Source organism: Rhinoderma darwinii, chromosome 4 (assembly GCF_050947455.1).
Source record: "Rhinoderma darwinii isolate aRhiDar2 chromosome 4, aRhiDar2.hap1, whole genome shotgun sequence".
NCBI classification, from domain to species: domain Eukaryota; kingdom Metazoa; phylum Chordata; class Amphibia; order Anura; family Rhinodermatidae; genus Rhinoderma; species Rhinoderma darwinii.
In genome coordinates this window covers 321,155,478-321,180,986 of record NC_134690.1, presented here as the reverse complement: position 1 = coordinate 321,180,986, position 25,509 = coordinate 321,155,478, and the positions used below count along the sequence as shown (strand labels likewise).

Sequence of the window (25,509 nt, the reverse complement as noted above, 5' to 3'; positions counted from 1 at the left end):
AATATTTATTGCCCATATTCTGCAGTTTTTAGAAATATCCCACATGTGGCCCTAGTGTAATAATGGACTGAAATACTGGCCTCAGACACAAAGGAGCACCTAGTGGATTTTGTGGCCTCCTTTTTTTAGAATATATTTTAGGCACCATGTCGGGTTTGAAGAGGTCTTGTAGTGCCAAAACAGTGGAAATCCCCCAAAAGTGACACGGTTTTGGAAACTGCACCCCTCAAGGAATTTATCTAGGGGTATAGTTAGCATCTTGACCCCACAGGTCTTCTGCTATATTTATTGGAGTTTGCCTGTGAAAGTGAAAATCTACTTTTTTTCTGAAAAAATATTTAAAAAAAAAAGATATTTGCAAGGAATAAAGAATAAAAAGCACCCCAAAACTTGTAAAGCTTCTTCTCCCGATTACAGCAATACCCCATATGTGGTATTAAACTGCTGTTTGATTTACTGCCTGATTAGAACGAATTAAAATTTATTTTATTAATATAGTATAAAATTGGCTCATATGGCCCACAAGTACATATGTTCAGGCTCAGCAAGTGGTCAGGGATAGGAAACGGTATTTAAAAGCATATAACTAAAGACCAGAACTCCTCTTGTAGTATATAGCCCTGGTAACCACTAGCTGAAAAATTGATTGTTCCAGCCAAAAAGGCTCACAGCATATGGTCAGAGAGATAGGGTGTATCAACAGTCCCGATTGCAGACCGACACTCCCCTTCAATGATTCCTGACTCTAAGACCACAGACTGATTGATTATTCACAACCCTACGCGTTTCAGTGCCACTGTTTGAACGTGACAGATCATCAGGGATTGTTTAGAGATAAGATTAGATGCCGGTTAGCATATTTTTAATGCTAACATTATTTCTCCCGGCTCGTGTACGACTCTGATACAAATGGCCGCACACGAGCCGGCGAGGCTGGGGACATATGAAGGGCTGGAGCCCATCCCCCAGTGACGCGGCTGCCGACTCACCACCAATCCAGCAGAGACATGTCATGAACATGACGTATCGGGATGGCGGCGAGCCCCCTAACAGCCGAGCCAATCAGGGTAGAGTATGACGCATAGCGTCCCTGGTAACCCTGGAGACCTAAGGCGGATATATCAACACGCTAGGGACATCAATGGAATCGGGTAGATGTACTAAGGATAGTTAGATCTAAGCCAGAAGAAATTGACATAATAGGCCCACTGTCCATAAGGTAAGATACAGAAGGAGTACACACAAAGCCCCTTCTGTATGTAAGAAGTATTTTACATGATGACATTGGTCTGTATGAATACTCAAAAGGGCTAGTAGTATTTAACAGTAAAGAATAGGAAAAGAGTGCACTGCCTAAACGCATATGAAAACGCACAATTGCCGCAAGTGATAGGCGTTAATGCGCAGTGGATGGTGCAAAGTGAAAACTAAAATTTTCCACTGATATGCCATTTTAACGCACAATATGCTGAAGACAAATACCTCATTACAATGTTGAGCGGGTTCTCCCGGATATAAAATATCATATATGTGGACGTAAGCTGGTGTTTGGGCATGCTGTGGGGCTCAGAAGGGAGGGAGCGCCATTTGGCTTTTGGAGCACAGAGTTTGCTTGGTAACTGTTCTGTTTGGGGTTTTGCTGGTATTTCAGTTTATGATGTGGGGGTATGTGTAAATTGGGCAGAGTACATCAGGACATAATAAGAGTGTATAATAATTCGGTAAATAAATAATAATCCGCAGATATGTGGCCAATGTCGCACTGATAAATGGCGCCCGATCTTATCAGCTTTTGGACACTGCACAATTTCTGTCGCTATATTCTGAGAGCCAGAACTTTTTTTATTTTTTCTTCACCGGAGCCATGCAAGGACTTATTTGTTGCGGGACATTCTGTAGTTTTCATTGGTTCCATTTTAGGGTACATGTGATTTTTTTTTTTATCACCTTTTATTAGATTTTTTTGCCAAGCAAAGTGACAAAAAAACTAATTCTGACAATGTTTTTTGTCTTTTTTTTTTAACACTTTTCACCGTAAATGACATTTTACTTTATTCTGCGGGTCGATACAATTACGGCGATACCAGATGTATATATTTTTTTTTATGTTTTGTGGCATTTGCACAATAAAATCACTTTTCAATAAAATTATTTATTTTTTGTGTCACCATATTCTGAGAGCCATAACTTTTTTATTTTTCAGTCAAAAAAGCTGTCTAAGGGCTTGTTTTTTGCGGGACGGTTGTCGATTTTATTGGTACTATTTTAGGGTACATGCGACTTTTTGATCACTTTTTATTCTATATTTTTGGAGGGTTGATGACCAAAAAAATTTTGATTCTGACATTGTTTTTTAATTATTTTTTTTGCGCTGTTCACCGTGCGGGAAAAATAATATTATAGTTTTATAGTTTGGGTCGTTACGAACGCGGTGATACCAAATATGTGTACTTTTTTTAACATTTTCATTTTTTTCCTATAATAAAATACTTATTATAGGAAAAAAAGAAGAATTTTTTGTTTTTGTAACTTTTATTACTTGTTTTTACACTTTTATAAAACATTTTTATTACTTTTTACTGGTTTTACTAGAAGAGTGGCAGCACTGATCGCTGCTATAATACATTACACTACCTAGGTAGTGTAACGTATTATAAACTGTCAGTGTGACGCTGAGAGTCACACTGACAGGAAGCTTATGAGGACCGGCCTCCGGCTGGTTATCATAGGCTGCTGTGCATGGCAGACCCGGGGGCCGTTATATGGCCTCCGGTTCTGCCTTATAACCGACTGCAGCACCCGCAATCAGTCCCCGGGAAAGTTTGTTGTAGCAACAAACTTTCCAGTTTGTTGTAGTAACAAACTTTCCAGTTCGTTGCTACAACAAGCTTTCCCTGCGATCACATGACCGGGACCTCAACCAATTAGGTCCCGGTCATGTCTCCGGGACCAGAGGCAGGGGTTAACAGCGCGATCTGGGTATCAGCGCTACTCTGAGACACCCGGATCGTGCTTTTAACACCGACAGTGAATTCACGTCGGCGATGCACAGAGCCCAGCAAATGCCGACGTGGATATACAGTGGGCGGTCGGGAAGCGGTTAAACAAATATAAAAAAAAATAAAAATAAAAAAATCGAGTTTCAAATCGAAAATCACCCCGTGTGTTGAAAAAAATCTAGATTTTATTTTTTTGCAAAAATCGCCCAGCCCTAATTATACCAATAAAAACTGCAGCTCGCCCCGCAAAAAAATGTGCCATCACACCGCTAAATCAACAGAAAAATAAAACGCTATGGCCCTCAGAAAGTGGCCGCACAAAACAATTTTTTATTTTAACAAATATTTTTTTCTTTATAGAAGTGGTATAACATAAAAAAAACAACTAAATTTGGTATCACTTTAATCGTATCAACCTGTAAAATGTGAACATGTCATTTTTAACGCAGGATGAACGCTGCAAAAATGAAACCAAAAAACAATGGAGCAATCAGTTTTTTTCCCATTTCACCCCACAAATATTGTTTTTCCAGTTTCCCAGTAGATTATGCGGTACATTAAACGGTGGAATGAAAACCGACAACTTGTCCTGCAAAAACAACCCGTCATACAGATATATCGACTAAAAAATGTAAGGGTATGTGCACACAATAACGACCATTACGTCTGAAATTACGGAGCTGTTTTCAGGAGAAAACAGCTCTGTAATTTCAGACGTAATTGCATGTACTCGCATTTTCCGAGGCATCTTTGACGGCCGTAATTTGGAGCTGTTCTTCATTGGATTTAATGAAAAACGGCTCAAATTACGTCCAAAGAAGTATCCTGCACTTCTTTGACGAGGCAGTCATTTTACGCGCCGTCTTTTGACAGCGACGCGTAAAATGACAGGTCGTCGGCAGAGTACGTCGGCAAACCCATTCAAATGAATGGGCAGATGTTTGCCGACGTATTGGAGCCGTATTTTCAGGCGTTAATCGAGGCATAATATGCCTCGTTTACGCCTGAAAATAGGTCGTGTGAACCCAGCCTAAAAATTATGGCTTTTGGAAGGCGTGGAGGAAAAAACGAAAATGAAAAAATGAAAATGGGCTGCGTCATTAAGAGCTATAAAATGCTATAAAAAAGGGCCATCTGAGGTTTTCCATAAGGCCCCATGCCCACTTCAGTTTTTTCCTTCAGGGTGCTAGCCGTTTTTTTTCTGACGGCTAGCACACTGACCCATTCATTTCAATGGGGCCATGCACACTTCAGTTTTTTTGACGGTCCCGTTGCTCTGTTCCGATCCAAAGTAGAGCATGTCCTACTTTGGTCCGAGATTCCGTGACTGTGAGGCCCATGCAAGTCAGTGGGGCCGTCAAGAAAACTGGAGGCACACGGAAGGCATCCGTGTGCCGTCCGTGTGTGACGGAGCCATTGCCTAGCAACGGGCGGGCGGGCAGAAAAACATAATATAAATATTACACTAATCGGCAGCCACTTGTCTCTATCAATCACTGATAGAGAAAAGAGACTGCTGAATAAAAATAAAATAAAAATCAGTTCATACGTACCCGGTCGTTGTCTTGGTGACGAGTCCCTCTTCTTCCTCCAGTCCAACCTTCCTGTATGATGCGGCAGCCAGTGATTGGCTGCAGAGGCCGCTGCAGCCTGTGATTGGCTGCAGAGGCGGTCAAGTGGGATGCAGCGTCATCCCTGGAGGCCGGCCTTCTGACGTCATCCTGACGTGCGTGACCGCCACTACAGCCTGTGATTGGCTGCAGCGGCTACATGGATGAAACGTCATCGCTGGAGGCCGGGCAGGAGGAAAGTAAGTATGAAATTTATTTTTTATTACATTAAAATTGTATTTTCCCAGCGAAAGAGTTACTGCTGATCAGTGCAGCCCATTAACTCTTTGAGCACCCTGGATAGTACGATGCTCAACGCACGGAAACACGGAGTGCACACGGGAGTGCAGACGGCCGCTAAAACGGGCACACGGATCCGTCAAAAACGGCCGTGAAAAATGTGTCGGAAGTGTGCACGAGGCCTTAGGGCATTGCTGGAATAGTGTTTAAAGAGAACCTTTCCTCTGCCCATATATGTGCAGTTGAGTGCAGCATGTAATGGGCACGGCTTCACAAACACTGTCACACTTGAAATTATTTTCCTGTCTTCCTCCGTTATTTACATAAGGGTGCCGTTATATTTGGCGCCCGATATGTAAATAAGCCCCTGAACTGTCAATGGGGCGTTTCTATCTAACTAAATGACAAGGGGGAGTGATGTCTTCGCTCTGACACTGTCCAATCAGCTACGGACGGTGTCAGGGCGGCTTATGCTGTGTTCCCTCCCGCCAGAACACACAGACTGAGAGAGCGCTCTCTGCAGAACCACCAGTCTGTGTGTGTCCTCGCGGGAGGGAACACAGCACATGCAGCGCTGACACTGTCCGTAGCTGATTGGTCAGTGCCAGAGCGAAGAGATCACGCCCCCATGCCATTTAGTTATATAGAAACGCCGCATTGACAGTTCAGCGGCTTATTTACATATGCCAAATATAACGGCACCGATATCTAAATAACGGAGGAAGATGGGAAAATAATTTCAAGTGAGACAGTGTTTGTGACGCCTCCCATTACATGCTGCACTCAGCTGCACATGTATGGGCAGGGAAAAGGTTCTCTTTAACCCCTTCCCGACATTTGACGTACATGTACGTCATGGAAAGCATTGACTTCCCGCAAAATGCCGTACATTTACGTCAAATGTTTGGCACCGGCTCAGAAGCTGAGTCGGTGCCATCATCGTCGGATCTCAGCTGTATCTTACAGCTGACATCCGACTGTAACGGCGGGGACCGAAATTAGCTTCGATCCCCGCCATTAACCCCTTAAGTGCAGCGCTCAAACGCGATTGCTGCACTTAAGGTGTTTGCAGCTCATCGGAGCCCCAGCAATGAAATTGCCGGGGTTCCGGTGGCTGCAATGGCAACCGGAGGCCTAATACTGGCCTCCCGGTCTGCCTAGCACCGAGGCCGGTCAAGATCCGCCCGGCGGCGGAGCCTGATCGGCTTCCGTAGCTGCCGGCAAGATGGCGCCGGGTTAGGAGCTGATCCGGCGTCATCAGCGGTGGAAGTCAGCTGTACTGTACAGCTGACATCCACCTGTAACGGCAGGAACCGGAGCTAGCTCCGATCCCTGCCATTAACCCCTTCGATGCAGCAATCGAAAGCGATTGCTGCATCGTAGCGGTTACTAGCAGATCGCCAGCCCTGAGAGGCAATCGGGACTGGCGACTGCTGTTATGGCAACAGGAGACACAATGGTCTCCTGCTCTGCCATTACGGAAGCCGATTTAGGCCCCGCCGGGAGGCGAAGCCTAATCGGCTTGCTGTCAGTGAATGACTGACAGATCTAATACATTGCACTACATAGGTAGTGCAATGTATTAGAAAAAAAAAATCTGACCGTTGGACCTTCAAGTCCCCTAGTGGGGCTTGACGAAAAGTGTAAAAAAAAGTGTAAAAAAAAGTGCAAATAATAAAAGTTTGAAAACAATAAAAGTTTCAAGTAATCAAATAAAACACAATCCCCCTTTTACTCTTATCAAGTCCTTTATTATTGAAAAATAATAATAAACCATATGTATTTGGTATCGCCACGACCGGAACGACCTGAGGTATCAAAATATTATATTATTTATTGCACGCGGTGAACAGCGTTAAAAAAAAACCGTAAAAAACTTTACCAGAGTTTCTGTTTTTTGGTCACTTTGCCCTACAAATATTAGAATAAAAAGTGATCAAAAAGTCGCACGTATCCAAAAATGGTACCTATAAAAACTATAGCTCGTTCCGCAAAAAACAAGCCCTCATACACCTCCGTCGACAAAAAAATTAAAAAGTTATGGTTCTCACAACTTGGCGACAGAAAAAAATACATTCTTTTTACAAAAGTAATTTTATTGTGCAAAAAGTTGTAAAACATAAAAAAGTGCTATAAATTAGGTATCGCCGGAATCGTATTGACCCGCAGAATAAAGTTAACATGTAATTTATAACGCATGGTGAACGCTGTATAAAAAAAACGAAAAAAGCTGTGCCAGAATTGCGTTTTTTTGTTTACCTGGCATCCCAAAAAATAGGATAAAAGGTGATCAAAAAGTCACATGTACCCCAAAATGGTACCAATAATAACTACAGCTCGTCCCGCAACAAACCAGCCCTCATACCGCTACGTCTATTAAAAATAAAATTAGTTATGGCTCCAATAAGTCAGGAAATAAAAAAATATGCAGTTGTGCCCGAGGGGAACATTTCTTCTGTTTCAAGAGGCGATTTATCAAGGACCTAAAATTAGGGAACCAGGAAGGGGAGAGCCCAAACATATCCGCTGGAAGAGACGGTGCCCGTATTATACCAGGACTTCCCAGCAAAATTCCCCAAACTACAAAAGGTGCGGAGTGTGGACCAAAAGGGGGATAAGAAATGACACCATTTATCAGTGCAACACTGGCCTGTGCGGAAAGGATTGCTTCACAGAATAACACACATCTATGGATTATTTTATTTTTTTTATACCACCTGACTATGCCCCTTATGTACTCCGCCCCGCTTACATGTACCCCCACATTATAAAACACCAGCAATACTCAAACAAATATAGTACCAAGCAAAATCCGCTCTCCAAAAGCCAAATGGTGCTCCCTCGGCTCTGAACCCTACAGCGTGCCCAAACAGCAGTTTCCTTCAACATATATGGCATCGTCATACCCAGGAGAACCCTTTTAACAATTTTTGGGGTGTGTGTCTCCAGCGTCATAAGCTTGGCATGACATATTTGCCACTGAATGGCATATCTAGGGAAAAATATAAATTTTTAATTCGCACCATCCGCAGTGCATTCATTTATGGAAAAGACCTGTGGGGTGAAAATGCTCACTACACCCCTTAATAAATGCCTTGAGGGGTGCAGTTTCCATAATGGGGTCACTTCTCAGGGGTTTCTTTTTATTATTTCACATCTGAGCCTCTGCAGTTGTGAACCAATACTTTGTAAATCGCCAAATTAGGCCTCCACTCCGCATGGTACTCTTCACTCCTGAGCCCTGTCATATGTCCAGGCAAAAGATTAGAGTCACATGTAGGGTGTTTCTAAAACCGGGAAACACCGCATAATAATTAGAGGGCTGTCTTGTTATGGTGGCACAAGCCGGGCACCACATATTGGCATATCTATGGAAAAAAATCCCATTTTCACTCTGCAACATCGAGTGAACACTAATTTCTACAAAACACCTGCAGGGTTAAAATGCTTACTACACCCCTTGGTAAATGCATTGAGGGGTGTCGTTTCCAAAATGGGGTCACTTCTGGGGGGTTTCCACTGTTTTGGGCCCACAGGCGCCCAGAAACCAATCCAGCAACATCTGCACTCCAAATGGCGGTCCTTCCCTTCTGAGCCCTGCCGTTTGCCCAAACAGCAGTTTATGACCACATATGGGGTATTGCCGTACTCGGGAGAAATTGCTTTACAAATGTTGGGTTCTTTTTTTCCTTTATTTGTTGAGAAAATGAAAAAATTTGCGCTAAAGCTACGTCTTATTGAAGAAAAAGGACTGTTTTTATTTTCACTGCCTAATTCTAATAAATTCTATTAAACATCTGTGGGGTCAAAATGCTTACTACACCCCTAGATGAATTCCTCAAGAGGTGTAGTTTCCTAAATGGAGTCCCTTTTTCGGCGTTTTCATTGTTTTGTCCCCTCAGGGGCTTTGCAAATGTGACCTGGCCTCCGCAAAACCATTCCTGCTAAATGTGATCTCAAAAAGCCAAATAGTGCTCTTTCCCTTCTAAGCCCCGCCGTGTGTCCAAACAGTCGTTTATTACCACATGTGGGGTATTGTTTTACTCGGGAGAAATTGCTTTACAAATTTTGTGGTGCTTTTTCTCCTTCAGTCCTTGTGGAAATGAGAAAAAATTAGCTAAACCTACATTTTTTTTAAAAAAATGTAGATTATTATTTTCAGGGCCTACTTCCAATAATTTCTGCAAAAAAACTGTGGGGTCAAATCGCTCACTATACCCCTAGATAATTTCCTCAATGGGTGTAGTCTCCAAAATGGGGTCACTTGTGGGGGGTTTCCACTGTTTTGTCCCCTCAGGGGCTTCGTAAATGTGACATGGCCTCTCAAACCATTCCTGCTAAATTTGAGCTCCAAAAGCCAAATGGCGCTCTTTCCCTTCTAAGCCCTGCCGTGTGTCCAAATATCCATTTATTACCACATGTGGGGTATTGTTTTACTCGGGAGAAATTGCTTTACAAATTTTGCGGTGCTTTTTCTCCTTTAGTCCTTGTGGAAATGAGAAAAAAAATCGCTAAACCTACATTTTCTTTGAAGAAATGTTGATTTTAATTTTCACGGCCTACTTCCAATAATTTCTGTAAAAAACCTGTGCGGTCAAAATGCTCACTACACCCCTAGATAATTTCCTTGAGATGTCTAGTTTCCCAGATGCGGTCACTTTTGGGGGATTTTTACTGTTTTGTCACTGCAAGAGCCCTTCAAACCTAACATGGTGCCTAAAATATATTCTTACAAAAATAAGGCCCCAAAATCCACTAGGTGTTCCTTTGCTTCTGAGGCCGGTGCTTCATTCCAGTAGCACGCTACGACCACATGTGGGATATTTCCTAAAACTGCAGAAACTGGGCAACAAATATTGAGTTGCATGTCTCTGGTAAAACCTTCTGTGTTATAAAAAAAATTGTATTAAAAATTTATTTCTGCAAAAAAATATGAAATTTGTACATTTCACCTCTACTTTGCTTTAATTCCTGTGAAATGTGTAAAGGGTTAAGACATTTTCTAAATGCTGTTTTGAATACTTTGAGGGGTGAAGTTTTTAAAATGGGGTGACTTTTTGGGGGTTTCTAATATATAAGGCCCTCAAAGCCACTTCACAACTGAACTGGCCCCTTTAAAAATGGCCTTTTGAAATTTTCTTGAAAATGTGAGAAATTGCTGCTAAAGTTCTAAGCCTTGTGATGTCATAGAAAAATAAAAGGATGTTCAAAAAACAATGCCAATCTAAAGTAGACATATGGGTGATGTTAATTAGCAACAATTTTGTGTGGTATAACTGCCTGTCTTACAAGCAGATACATTTAAATTGAGAAAAATGCAAATTATTGCAATTTTTCGCTAATTTTTGGTGTTTTTCACAATTAAATACTGAACATATCGAGCAAATTTTGCTAGTAACTTAAAGAGGCTCTGTCACCAGATTTTGCAGCCCCTATCTGCTATTGCAGCAGATAGGCGCTGCAATGTAGATTACAGTAACGTTTTTATTTTTAAAAAACGAGCATTTTTGGTGACAGAGCCTCTTTAAGGGCCTTTTACACCGGCCGATAAGCGTCCACATACGAGACATCGTTGATCAGCGCTCGTTTGCTCCTGTCACACGGAACTATGGATGGGGACGAGCGGTCGTTACTCCGATCGCTTGTCCCCATTCATTATTATCTTGTGATCATGTGGGCAGCACATTTAAAACGATACGACCAGCTGACCAGCAGATGACTGAGCGTTTGCTCATTCATCTGCTGATCCTTTCCCTTGTTTACACACGGAAATTATCGGCAATGAGCGTTCTATGAACGCTCGTCTGCCTGATAATCTTCAAGTGTAAAACCCCCTTTACTGCGCCATGCCAACAGTTTGATGGGAAAAAAGCAAATGAGGGTGCAGTCACATGGGGCATATTATGTTGTATAAACTTTTGTGACCGAAAATCAGTTCCATTAACCCTTTCCCGTCGCTAATATGGCTATTTACTTTGAGAAAGGGTTTTTAAAAATGGTGCCCGCTCAGAAGCCGAGCAGGGACCCAGTGGCAATGCTTGCGATCAGAGACATCTCTGATCGCAAGCATTTAACCCCTCAGATGCCAGTGCCAGAGGTGACCACCGGCATCTGAGGGGTTTTCACTTTCACTTCTGTTTGTAGCTGGTGTATTCCTATAGCAGCTGGGAGTCTTCTGAACGCTCCCAAGCCTGCTATAGGAAGATTGCTACAGGTAGGTCTCAATAGAAATGCACTGATTTTGCCATAGCCTGCAATACCGTGATATTGCAGTCTATGGCATAAGCGAGCTAATGACCACAAGATCCTACCCCTCAAGGGGGGGGGGGGGGGGGGGCTAAAAAATAGTTGTAAAAAAAGTTTTTCAAATTATTTTACAAAATAAAAAAATATAAAAATTCAAATCACACGCCTTTCCCTAGATCACATATAAAAATAAATAATTACAAATTATCAAACACATTAGGCATCCCCCCGTCTGAAAATACCCAAACTACAAAAATATAAAAATATTTATCCAATACGGTGAACGCCGTAGCGGTAAAGAACATCAAAATGGCTGAATCACCGTTTTTTGGTCACTTCAACCCACCCAAAAAAATTGACTAAAATGATCAAAATGCCAGACATTCCCTAAAATGGTTGTAATAAAAACTACATCTTTCCAAATACAAAAGGACGCCTAACACAGCTCTATACACAAAAATATAAAAAAGTTACAGGGGTCACAATACGGCGATGCCAAAAAACAAAACATAATTTCTTTCAAACGTTAACATTTTTTTAAAGGTAGTAAAACATATCAAAAACTACATAAATTTTCTATATCCGTGATCATACTGACACGCAGAATAAAGGTTTAATTTTCACCGTACAGTGAACATCGTAAAAACGAAACCCACAAGAAAATGGCAGAATTGCTGTTTTTTTCCAATTATGAATTTTTTTTCCAGCCTCCCAGTACATCACACATATTAAATAGTGCTAATAGAAAGTACAATTTGTCCTGTAAAAACAAAGCCCTCATATGACTGTGTCAACGAAAAAATAAAAAAAAACGTTACGACGTTTTGAAGGCGAAAAGGAAAAAACAAAAGCCTAAAAACGAAAATGAGTCTGGTCCTGAAAGGGTTCATCTAAATAGGGTTGTTTCTGCAGCAGGCTGCAAATTCCATATAAATGAATGAAACCGATTGTCAATCGCAACAAAATCTGCGATGTGTAACTGCACCCACTTATTGATAAGAAAACGCTCCATCCTGCCTCACATCAGGCCTGTTCACATCAGCGTTGGCTTTCCGTTCAGGGGTTCCGTCTGAGATTTCTGTCGGGTTAACCCCTCAATGGAAAGTCAAACTGAGACCTAAGCTTTCGTTTGCATCACCATTGATCACAATGCTGACGGAAACTTTGCTAATGGTTTCCGTTTGTCACCGTTGTGAACAAGTTCCGTTGTTTTGACGGAATCAATAGCGCAGTCAACTGCTATTGATTCCGTCAAAAGAAAGAAACCCTTACGGAACGGAAACAAACGGAAACCATTAGCAACGGTAGCATTACCGGTGAAATCAATGTTAATGCAAAGGGAACCTATGGTTTCCGTTTGCCTTTACGGTGATGGGTTCATTTGACGGAAAGCTCAGACGGTGCCCATCAACTGAAAGCGAACGCTGACGTGAACACACCCAAGGGCTTATTCAAACTAACGTATAATAGGTCCGTGCAACGCGCGTGATTTTCACGCGCCTCGCACGGACCTATGTTAGTCTATGGGGCCGTGCAGACTGTCTGTGATTTTCACGCAGCGTGTGTCCGCTACGTAAAACTCACGACATGTCCTATATTTGTGCATTGTTGAAGTCAATGGGTGCGTGAAAATCACGCACACCACACAGAAGCACTTCCGTGTGACGCGCGAGATTCGCGTAACAGCAGTAAAAAGTATGAATGAAAACAGAAACGCACCACGTGCTTTTCTGTTTACAAACATACCAAGTGTCATAATGATGCCGGCTGCGCGAAAATCACGCAGCCACGCATCATACGCGGCTGACACACAGAGCTGTTAAGCACCTTTTGCAGGCGCAAAACGCCACGTTTTTGCGCGCGCAAAATGCACACGCTCGTGTGAATCCGGCCTAAAAGTGGTTTATACCATATATTGAGTGCTTGGACGTTATCTCAATAGGGGGAAATGTACAGGCACCTTTGAAAAGGAAAAAAAAAAAGGCTGTTGTGCCACTGGGCCTAGTGAGACACTCCGGAATGAAGTCCAAGCCGATCGTCCAGAGCGCGCTCACTCACACGTGCTCTATAGAGTGGCTTTAACTCTCTCCCCCCCCGATTCCCTATTCACATAGTCGAACCCTCTGTTCAAAGAGGGTTCGCTAGAAGCCGCGTGTAAAGCACACCCCGCCTTGCAACATGAAACCAAAGAAAACCCTGCGTAGCAGATTCTTTCTCCCCTGTAACAACACTGCCGCCAGATCCCAGTACAGCGTGGCGGCAGCACTAACACATTAACCCGTTCCTGTACATTACTCCATTCGTGCAAGCATACCTTGTACAAACACCGCATTAACCGACCCCTACCCGGTATCCGATTCAGCGTGAATCTAGCGTGCAGAACACATACAACCCCCCACATCAGTCGTTCAAAGATCCCCAGAATCGTGTGTATGACAACAAAGCACGAACACAAGTGTTATCCTTCCGGGCCTGCATTTCATGGGGGACCTGCAAGGACGAGTCGCGTGACTGCTGTATTCCGTGCGTCATGGGACCTGTAGTTATGAGATGTATTGTCACAGCAGAAAGACATACTGTGAGAAAGAAGTGAGTTTATATGCATGTGATAAGTGAATGAAGCTGTATATGTGGACAAGTGAACTTACATTTCCAGCTGACAGTTTCGAAGTCAACTCATCGATGAGGAAACGCTCCATCCCACGTCCTGCAGTGCAAAAGAAATCCTGGGTGTGAATGTGGAGAGCATGGGATGTAGGATCGATTGACATTGTGTATGATGTGCAAGTAGCCGTACAGTGATTATGTACGTCCTGGTGGAGTATTGTGGGCAGGCAGGCAGGCAGGCAGGCAGGCAGGCAGGCAGGCAGGCAGGCAGGCAGGCAGATCTTTTTGCATGCTCCAGCTTGCTGGGGTTTTCTTGTTCAGGTTGAAAAGCAGAAAGAGTGTATTTCTGGCTCCAGTTGGCTTGAAAGTGGCTGAATTTGCATATTGACAACATGGATGGCCTCCTTCCGTTGAGAAGCAAACTTGTTTATGCACTGTGTTGCCGGGGGGGATAACAAGTGAAAAGCTGCCACGTGGCAGCCAAAAGGAGAGAGGAGCCTGGGAAACATATGTATTGTTTCTTGTATGTGCTGTCTGTGTTTTTATCCCCCTTACGGGTGGTCTCCCTGGGCTAACACAGGACTGCGGCCATGGCGCGAGGAAAGGCGGAAGAGGAGGCGCCGCTGTCTCTATTAGTCCCGGTGATCATGTGACTGGTCACATGATTGCCGGGTGCCGTTAGTGGCAGGCTGCTGCTGGGTCTTACTAGACCCAGCACAGCCCAGTTAGTGACAATCGTCACTATGAGAGGGCTGATTTCCCCTGTAACTGGGGCTGCTGTGCAGCCCCAGTTACAGTGGAAAAGTATATAAAGTTCCCCAAAGGTCTTTTTTGACCTTTGAGGGACAGACCATAGTAATAAAAAAATAGTAAAGTACAAAAAAAATTAAATAATAAATACACATAAAATACCCACCCCAAAAAAATACCGTTCCCCCCGCCAATCATTGTTGTAACGCTAGCGCTGACCCAATTACCCAAATATAGACATGTAATATATGAAAATTTATGGTAGACAATGACGATTACAAATAAAAGGTCTATTTTAGGGTAAAACTATGTTATTACCAAAAAAAATAGCTGAAACGTAAAAAAGCTTATTTTTTTACTATTATTTTCAAACTTTATGAATAAAAATTCTAAAATGGCAAAAAAGGTGTGTATAAAAAAATGATAAAAAAAGAAACCTGCATTGTCTACTGAAAAAACGTCACAAAAATCACGTCGTTAGCCCAACAAATACAAAAGTTATAGCCATTTAACTAACACGTGCTAAAAAGGGCTAAACGGTGTCTGGTCCGGAAGGCTCAAAATAGCCCGGTCCTGAACTGGATAAGATCTTCTGGATAAGATCCAACATTGTTAGGCTTAGATACAGGGTCTAACAAACAGTGTCACACATGGAGCCTGTATCTAAGCCTAACACAATGTAAGGGTATGTTCACACGGCCTATTTACGGACGTAATTCGGGCGTATTAACCCCCGAATTACGTCCGAAATTACGGCTTGAATGCGTTGACAAACATCTGCCAATTGAAAGCAATGGGCTGACGTTTGCCTGTTCACACGAGGCGTATATTTACGCGTCGCTGTCAAAAGACGGCGCGTAAATAGACGCCCGCGCCAAAGAAGTGTCATGTCACTTCTTCAGGCGTAAATGGAGCCGTTTTCCATGGACTCCATGGAGAACCAGCTCCAGTTACGTCCGTAATGGACGCTGCGTTCAAGCGCCAGCACATGCCGTTACGGCTGAAATGACGGGGCTGTTTTCTCCTGAAAACAGCCCCGTAATTTCGGCCGTTACGGACGCTGCCGTGTGAACATACCCTAAGATTAGTGTTTTGGGGCCCTGTATCTAAGCCTAACATGTGGTATTCTTAGATACATGGCCCATGTGTGACACTGTCTGCTTGGGTAATGTATCTAAGGCTACCTTGTGGTAGGCTTAGATACATGGTCTAACAGTATCACACATGAGCAGTGTATCTAAGCATCCCTCTTCTTTTTTTTTTTCTTAGTTATTATGTGTTTTTTACAGTTTGGGTCCTTGGTACTACATCAAGTTCAAGGACTACTTCAATGACACCTTTTTTATTTTTAATAAAATCATTAACCAGTGTTGTGTGCAGTGGCGTAACTACCGCCGTAGCAGCAGTAGCGGCTGCTACGGGGCCCGCGGCATGAGGGGGCCCGTGTTGCCCGCCGGCACAGGCCCCCACCATGGCCGGAGGCTCCACTAGCAGCCGCTATGGCTGCTACAGCGCGACGCCACTGAACACTACGGCAGAGCAGGGAGGTATCTCCCCACTCTGCCATTAAAGGGGTTGTTCCTACATAAGACATGCATCCCCTATCCACAGGATAGGGGATACATGTGTGATCGCTGGCAGCGATAGGGAGAACGAGGGACTGAAAGTCCCCTGAAGTTCTCCATCACAAACCTCAGACTTCCGGGGTCTGTGTCGGCAGCTCCGGAGAAATGAATGGAGCGCCGGTCCCGCTTGTGCGCATGCGTGACCAGCGCTCCTTTCATTTTTAGTGAGCTGCCGACACAGACACCGGAAGTCAGAGGTTAGTCATGGAGAACTTCAGGGGACTTTCAGTCCACCGTTCTCCCTATCAATGCCAGCGATCACACATGTATCCCCTATCCTTTGGATAGGGGATACATGTCTTTTATTAGGACAAACTGTAGTTCGCATCAGGGGGGGGGGCTGTATGGCGTTCCCTACAGGGGGGGTTGTATGGCGTTCCCTACAGGGGGGGCTGTATGGCGTTCCCTACAGACCCCCCTGTAGGGAACGCCATACAGACTCCCTGTAGGTAACGCCATACAGCCCCCTCTGTAGGGAACGCCATACAGCCCCCTCTGTAGATAACGCCATACAGCCCCCTCTGTAGATAACGCCATACAGCCCCCTCTGTAGATAACGCCATACAGCCCCCTCTGTAGATAACGCCATACAGCCCCCTCTGTAGATAACGCCATACAGCCCCCTCTGTAGATAACGCCATACAGCCCCCTCTGTAGATAACGCCATACAGCCCCCTCTGTAGATAACGCCATACAGCCCCCTCTGTAGGGAACGCCATACAGCCCCCTCTGTAGATAACGCCATACAGCCCCCTCTGTAGATAACGCCATACAGCCCCCTCTGTAGATAACGCCATACAGCCCCCTCTGTAGATAACGCCATACAGCCCCCTCTGTAGATAACGCCATACAGCCCCCTCTGTAGATAGCGCCATACAGCCCCCTCTGTAGATAGCGCCATACAGCCCCCTCTGTAGATAGCGCCATACAGCCCCCTCTGTAGATAACGCCATACAGCCCCCTCTGTAGATAACGCCATACAGCCCCCTCTGTAGATAACGCCATACAGCCCCCTCTGTAGATAACGCCATACAGCCCCCTCTGTAGATAACGCCATACAGCCCCCTCTGTAGATAGCGCCATACAGCCCCCTCTGTAGATAGCGCCATACAGCCCCCTCTGTAGATAGCGCCATACAGCCCCCTCTGTAGATAGCGCCATACAGCCCCCTCTGTAGATAGCGCCATACAGCCCCCTCTGTAGATAGCGCCATACAGCCCCCTCTGTAGATAACGCCATACAGCCCCCTCTGTAGATAACGCCATACAGCCCCCTCTGTAGATAGCGCCATACAGCCCCCTCTGTAGATAGCGCCATACAGCCCCCTCTGTAGATAGCGCCATACAGCCCCCTCTGTAGATAGCGCCATACAGCCCCCTCTGTAGATAGCGCCATACAGCCCCCTCTGTAGATAGCGCCATACAGCCCCCTCTGTAGATAGCGCCATACAGCCCCCTCTGTAGATAGCGCCATACAGACCCCTCTGTAGATAGCGCCATACAGCCCCCTCTGTAGATAGCGCCATACAGCCCCCTCTGTAGATCTCTACAAAGGGGGCTGTATGGTGTTATCTACAGGGGGGCTGTATGGCGTTATCAAAAGGGGGGTTTGTAAAAAAGGCACTTTCTACAAGGGGGGGTTGTGTGACACCCAGGGGAGGGGGGGCCCCAGTCAAAAGTTTGCTATGGGGCCCAGTCTTTCCTAGTTACGCCCCTGGTTGTGTGTGTTATTTTATTACAATATTTTTTCTATGTCCTTCTCATTTATTTAAAAATTTATTACTAGTGCATTATTAATGGCCACTGTCTAACAGCGTCCATTAGTAAGGCTTCATGCACACTAGCGTGTGTATTTTCCGCGCGTGAAAAACTTGCGTCAATCCCGTCCGTGTGTTTGCGTTAGGGCGGATTAACACGAACGTGCTATATGTCCGTGCAACCCGCGTGGTATTCACGCGGGTCGCACGGACCTATGTAAGTATATGGGGCAGTGCAGACAGTCCGTGAATTTTACGCAGCGTGAGTCCGCTGCGTAAAACTCGCGACATGTTCTATATTTCTGCGTTTTTCGAGCATCACGCACCCATTGAAGTCAATAAGTGCGTGAAAATCAGGCGCACCCCATGGAAGCACTTCCGTGGGACGCACGTGATTCGCGCAACAGCAGTAAAAGAATGAATGTAAACAGAAAAGCACCACGTGCTTTTCTGTTTACAAACATCCAAATGGAGTGTCATAATGATGGCGGCTGCGCGAAAACCGCAGCCGCGCATCCGTATGAACAGGACACACGGAGCTGTCAAGTGCATGCATTGACTTCAATGTGAGTGTAGGTGCAGGATAACGCACCAATAGAGGACATGCAGTATGTTTCACGCAGCGGACTCTCGCTGCGTGAAAAGTCACACATGTGTCAACGGTCCAATTGAAATAAATGGGTCGCGTGTGTTGTGCGTTTTTTCAAAGCACAGCACACAGACTTGATTCACGCTAGTGTAAATCGTGCCTAAGGCCCCATTCACACCAGGGTGAATCTCGTCCGTGAGCTGATTGTCGAAACCACGCACAGCACACGCGACCCATTTATTTCAATGGGGCCGTTTTCACGCAGCGAGAGTCCGCTGCGTGAAACATACTGCATGTCCTCTATTGGTGCGTTATCATGCACCTACACTCACATTAAAGTCAATGCATGCGTGAAAACCACGCACCGCACACGTGTTTGGTGCGTGATTTATGCTGCAATTTGTTGTAACGAAAAAATGGCCCTTCTGAGTGCGTGAATAACGCATGCCACTTGCTAAGCACAATGATGCATAACGCACACAAACTGACCCGATTCATACGTGTTTCTCACGGGCGTCAATCTTACACGCAAGTGTGCATGAGGCATAAGACGGGGCTGGACGAACACTAACCATCACTATGACCCTGGTACCCTTCGCCACCAGGGAAACTGGGAATAGCATACCTGGGTAACATCCAGTAGCTGACCATCGCTAATACTGTGGTGGCCACAGCGCTGGCTGTTATTATTAGGGCACGTTCAGACGTGGCAGAGTTTTTATGCTTCAAATGTTGTTGCAGATTTAGGGGAAAGTACGCAACGAGTCTGCACCAATATTTGCAGTTTTGACAGGTAATTCAGACGTTGCAGAAAACACAGCGGACCTGCCACATATTTCAGTTTTTGCATTGCAAAGGCTGAAATACTTTGTGCCATTCCACTTCTCCGCAACAGACAGTGCATGCTGCGGCTAGAAATTTCTGCAACGCTGCCTGTCATCCGCAGCGGAGTTTTCATCAATGTCTGAACTAACTTGCCTAAAAATGTGTAGAAGGCCTGATTCAGACGAACGTGGCGTTTTTGCGCATGCAAAACACGCAGCGTTTTGCCTGCGCAAAAGCCACTTACCTGCTCCGTGAGGCAGCATCATATGATGGGCGGCTGCGTGGTTTTTGCGCAGCCGCCATCATTATGACACGCCATTTGGATGTTTGTAAACAGAAAAGCATGTGGTGCTTTTCTGTTTACATTCATCCTTTTGACAGCCGTTGTGCAAAACAGACGCAAAAAACATTGCCAAAAAGGCTACGATAAACGCCGCAAAAAACATCGCAAAAAAAGCCGCAAACAGAGGCAAAGAACGCCACGAAAAACGACAGGGAAAATGCCACGAAAGACGCAACGAAAAACGCAGCAAAAAATACCCGCAAACAACGATGCAAAAAAAAGACACAAAAAAGGCTACGATAAACGCCGCGAAAAACAACGCGGAAAAAGACGCGAAAAAAGCCGCAAACAAAGAGGCAAAGAACGCCGCGAAAAACAACAGGGAAAACGCCACGAAAGACGCAATGAAAAACGCCGGAAAAAAACCCCGCAAACATCGATGCAAAAAAAAGACGCGAAAAACGACGAAAAAAAGGCTACGATAAACGCCGCGAAAAAGACGCGAAAAAAGCCGCAAACAAAGAGGTAAAGAACGCCGCGAAAAATAACAGGGAAAACGCCACGAAAGACGCAACGAAAAACGCAGCAAAAATAGCCGCAAACAACGACGCAAAAAAAGACACGATAAACGACGCGAAAAAGGCTACGATAAACGCAACGGAAAACACAGCGAAAAACATCGCAAAAAAAGACGCAAACAAACAAGCAAAAAACGCCAAGATAAACTAAGCGAAAAACGGCACGAACAAAGCGGCAAACAAAAACCAAACAGCGTACAAAAAACGATGCAAAAATCAACGTGCAGGGAGAGGTAAATCTGCCGCAAACTTCAAGACGGAATTTTGAGGCAGATATTCCTCCTGCAAAAAAACTCAGTGTGAACATGGCCTTAGTGGAGAGAGACATGAGATAGAAGAGGGTGGACGAGGGTGAGGGGAGACACGAAGAGGTTTATAGACCTGAAAAGAGAAAGAAAACATAAATGTGAAAAACATAATGGGGAGGAGAACATTTGCTCACCATCCTTCAAGAATGTCAGCAAGACGACAAGTCCAGTGAAGGATGTCAGCGGGGAGGAGCAAGGACAGCTCACATGAACTCTTGGAAGGTACGTGCACGCTCATTGCAGCCTGCAATGAGCGTGCACGGGAAAAAAGTTTCATCACAAGGAAAGATCAACAAACCAGAGCTGAACTGCATGTAAACAAGCTGTGCTAAATTCAAAGAAGAAATGTGCTAAGTAGAATTTTTTTTTAAAATAATGCTTTATTTAGGTTGTCTGTATAAGGGGTAATGTATGACACAGTTTTTGAAAAAATTTTGGTATCTCGGACAACCCCTTTAAGGGTTGAAGGAATTTTGTGTAATACAATGCAGTGAACCCGGGTGCCTTTCCTAATATCAGGTTCTTAACTGTAAACTAGTTCTTCTTCAGTAATCTCAGTGTTAGGGGGGATTCACACGAGCGTGTATTCGGTCCGTGCGGGCCGCGTGGTTTTCACGCGGCACGCATGGACCAATACAAGTCTATGGGGCAGTACAGACAGTCCGTGCTTTTTGCGCAGCGTTTGTCTGCTGCGCAAAAAGCGCGACAGGTTCAATAACTCTGCGTATTTCGCGCATCACGCACCCATTGAAGTCAATGGGTGCGTGAAAACCACGCAGGTTGCACGGAAGCACTTCCGTGCGAACCGACTGAAACAGCGCACCAGCTGTTAAAAGGATGAATGTAAACAGAAAAGCACCACGTGCTTTTCTGTTTCCGAACATCCAAACGGAGTGTCTTTGCGATGAGCGAAGCCGGACAAGCGAACCGAACTTCACCGGGTTCGGCCGAACTCGTTTTGGCTGAACCCGGCAAAAAAATTATCGGTACGCGACGTCAGGAGATAGTCACTGTCCATGGTGCTGAAAGAGTTAAACTGTTTCAGCACCATGGACAGTGACTTCCGATCCCAATATACATGAACCTGTAGAAAAAAAAACGAAGTTCTGACTTACCGATAATTCCCGGCGTCTTCCTCCAGTCTGACCTCCCGGGATGACAATTCAGTCCAAGTGACAGCTCCAGCCAAGCACAGGCTGCAGCGGTCACATGGACTGGCGCGTCATCCAGGGAGGTGGGGCCCGATGTCGAGAGGCGCGTCACCAAGGACGCGTCACCAAGGACGCGTCACCAAGGCAACGGCCGGGAAGTTCTCGGTAAGTACGAACTTTTTCTTTTTTTTTCAACAGGTTTTTCGATATTGTGTTCGGCATTCACTGTCGAGGGTGCTGAAAGAGTTAGCTCTTTCAGCACCTTGGACAGTGACGGGTGTCGACTAGACTCATCTCTATGATGGCGGCTGCGCGAAAATCACGCAGCCGCGCATCATACACGGATGACACACGCAGCTGTCAAATGGTTTTTGCGCGCGCAAAACGCAGCGTTGTTTGCGCGCGCAAAAACGCAACGTCCGTCTGTATCTGCCCTTAGGCTGGGTTCACACGACCATGTTACGTCCGTAAAGTACGGAACGTATTTCCGCCGGAAGACCCGGACCGAACACACTGCAGGGGGCCGGGCTCCTAGCATCATAGTGATGTACGACGCTAGGAGTCCCTGCCTCTGCGTGGAACTACTGTCCCATACTGTAATCATGATTACAGTACGGGACAGTTGTCCTGCAGCGAGGCAGGGACTCCTAGCGTCGTACATCACTATGATGCTAGGAGCCCGGCTCCCTGCAGTGTGTTCGGTCCGGGTCTTCCGGCCGAAATACGTTCCGTACTTTACGGACGTAACAGGGTCGTGTGAACCCAGCCTAAAGCGCACTAAGGTCAGTCTGGGATAAGTGGGGGATATTAACAGTAGCGAGAAAGTTCTTCACCACGGTCTCAGTAGGGGGTGTAAGCTTAGCATACAAAGAGTGATAAAATGAGCTAAAGGCAGCATGGATGCAATCAAGATTAGGGCCTGTTCACATTACAGTTGTCCTTCCGTTGAGGGGTTCGGTCGGAGGTTTCCGTCGGGTTAACCCCTCAACGGAAAGGCAAATTGACTCCTCAGCTTCTGTTTTCCTCACCATTGATCTCAATGGTGACGGAAACTTTGCTAATGGTCAATAGTCAACTGCGCTATTGATTCCGTCAAAACAATGAAACTCTGTCACAACTGTGACAAACAGAAACCTTTAGCAATGTTTCCGTCACCATTGAGATTAAGGGCTTATTCAGACGAACGTGATATACGTCCGTGCAACGCGCGTGATTTTCACGCGCCTCGCACGGACCTATATTAGTCTATGGGGCCGTACAGACAGTCCGTGATTTTTACGCAGCAGGTGTCCACTGCGTAAAACTCACGACATGTCCTATATTTGTGCGTTTTTCGCGCATCACGCACCCATTGAAGTCAATGGGTGCGTGAAAATAACGCGCACCACACGGAAGCACTCCCGTGGGACACGCGTGATTCGCGCAACAGCAGTGAAAAATATGAATGAGAACAGAAAAGCACCACGTGCTTTTCTGTTTACAAACATCCAAACAGAGTGTCATAATGATGGCGGCTGCGCGAAAAGTACGCAGCCGCGCATCATATGATGATGACACACGGAGCTGTTAAGTGCCTTTTGCGCACACAAAACGCCACGTTTTTTGCGTGCGCAAAACGCACATGCTCGTGTGAATCCGGCCTAATGGTGAGGGTAACGGAAGCTGAGTTTTCAGTTTGCCTTTCCGTTGAGGGGTTAACCCGATGGAACCCCTCAATGGAAGGGCAATGGTGATGTGAACACAGCCTTAGTTTAGCGGTGACCTGGCCAGGGTGTGATTGTAAATGGAAAACTTGGTTAACTTTCTGACAGGCATTCAATTGCTGGGCTAGTAGTTTGTCCGGTTTGTTAGCCCATTTATAATATTTCGATTGTGTCCAACGGAGAACCTTTTCTGCCCCGTGGGTTAACAACATATTGATCTGAAGTTTAGTATCTTTGATGTCGGTAAAGGGAGGGACACCTTTGGTTAGCTGCCACAAGGTGGGCAAGCTTATCTTCTAGAGCAGTCTGAGCTTGGGAACGTTCTTTTTTATGTTTAGATGTTATTGCTATTATCCTACCTCTAATAAATGCTTTATGAGCTAGGCATACAGTATGAGGATTTACATCAGGAGTGACATTATCTTTGAAGAACTGAGTAAGTTCAGTCTGTATCTGTGACTTGATCGAAGGGTTAGATAACAAGGATTCCTTAAAGAGGCTCTGTCACCAGATTTTGCAACCCCTATCTGCTATTGCAGCAGATAGGCGCTGCAATGTAGATTACAGTAACGTTTTTATTTTAAAAAAACGAGCATTTTTGGCCAAGTTATGACCATTTTTGTAGTTATGCAAATGAGGCTTGCAAAAGTCCAAGTGGGTGTGTTTAAAAGTAAAAGTCCAAGTGGGCGTGTATTATGTGCGTACATCGGGGCGTTTTTAATACTTTTACTAGCTGGGCGCTCTGACGAGAAGTATCATCCACTTCTCTTCAGAACGCCCAGCTTCTGCCAGATCATGCTGTGACGTCACTCACAGGTCCTTCATCGTGTCAGACGAGCGAGGACACATCGGCACCAGAGGCTACAGATGATTCTGCAGCAGCATCGGCGTTAGCAGGTAAGTCGATGTAGCTACTTACCTGCAAACGCTGATGCTGCTGCAGAATCAACTGTAGCCTCTGGTGCCGATGTGTCCGACACGATGCAGGACCTGTGAGTGACGTCACAGATCTGCACTGCCAGAAGCTGGGCGTTCTGAAGAGAAGTGGATGATACTTCTCATCAGAACGCCCAGCTAGTAAAAGTATTAGGGTATGTGCACACACACTATTTACGTCCGTAATTGACGGACGTATTTCGGCCGCAAGTAGTGGACCGAACACAGTGCAGGGAGCCGGGCTCCTAGCATCATAGTAATGTACGATGATTGGAGTCCCTGCCTCTCCGTGGAACTGCTGTCCCGTACTGAAAACATGATTACAGTACGGGACAGTTGTCCTGCAGCGAGGCAGGGACTCCTAGCATCGTACATAAGTATGATGCTAGGAGCCCGGCTCCCTGCACTGTGTTCGGTCCGGGACTTGCGGCCGAAATACGTCCGTCAATTACGGACGTAATTAGTGTGTGTGCACATACCCTTAAAAACGCCCCGATGTACGCACATAATACACGCCCACTTGGACTTTTACTTTTAAACACACCCACTTGTACTTTTGCAAGCCTCATTTGCATAACTACAAAAATGGTCATAACTTGGCCAAAAATGCTCGTTTTTTAAAAATAAAAACGTTACTGTAATCTACATTGCAGCGCCTATCTGCTGCAATAGCAGATAGGGGTTGCAAAATCTGGTGACAGAGCCTCTTTAAGTCTGCATGAGAAAGGCATGTTCCCACGTTTAGAGAAATCTAATTTAGCAAGAACCATGTCATGATAGGACCAAGGATATACATGTCTAGAATAGGCTAGTAAGGGAAGGGAGTTAGTAGTGGAAAGAATCATATCTATGCGAGTATATAGGTGATGGGAAGGCGAAAAATAAGTATACGCTTTGTGACCCATTATGTTCTCTCCATATATCAGTAATATAGAAATACAAAAATTGTCAGCCGCACAGCCAAAAATATAGTAGTGGTGGAGGTGCAAGCCCGCCAGGGACACGACCAAGGTCAACCAAACGTATAGATCCAAAAATAAGGCAGCACTCCAGAGACGTAGCAAAAAATAGGTGCTTTATTAACCCCTAGGCGCACCAGGACGCAACTGTACGTCCATGTGGCCAATGTCTTAAGGCACAGGGACGCACAGTTACTGCGTGGCTCCCAGTGCACACTGTCGGCGACAGTGTGCACCGGGAACCGGGAGGCCAGCTCTGCCTGACAGCTGACACTCCACTGTATGCCGATCAGCGGCTTATTTCCGCTGATTTTGGCAATTAACCCTTGATTGCGGTGATCGAT

The 25,509-nt window shown here is 45.2% G+C and overlaps 1 protein-coding gene and 1 long non-coding RNA gene across 4 annotated transcripts in view; one reads left to right on the top strand and one right to left on the bottom strand.

Annotated features, from left to right (window-relative positions):
* THUMPD2 (THUMP domain 2 tRNA and snRNA guanosine methyltransferase) overlaps positions 1-14,057 on the bottom strand; it is a 102,439-nt gene extending 88,382 nt beyond the window's left edge. The window contains exon 1 of one of the 2 annotated variants that reach the window (XM_075864420.1): positions 13,744-14,057. In XM_075864420.1, the coding sequence (XP_075720535.1) occupies positions 13,744-13,866 (123 nt within the window). In that variant the 5' untranslated portion in view covers positions 13,867-14,057. Of the gene's footprint in view, positions 1-13,409; positions 13,550-13,743 lie in introns of those variants that run through there. The other variant, XM_075864421.1, reaches the window with a different exon arrangement.
* Positions 1-25,509, top strand: part of LOC142761228 (uncharacterized) — a 36,628-nt gene that overhangs the window by 2,595 nt on the left and 8,524 nt on the right. The window contains exon 1 of one of the 2 annotated variants that reach the window (XR_012883567.1): positions 13,327-13,684. The exons of the other annotated variant lie outside the window; for it this stretch is intronic. This is a non-coding gene — a long non-coding RNA (uncharacterized LOC142761228). Of the gene's footprint in view, positions 1-13,326; positions 13,685-25,509 lie in introns of those variants that run through there. 2 annotated transcript variants of the gene reach the window in all.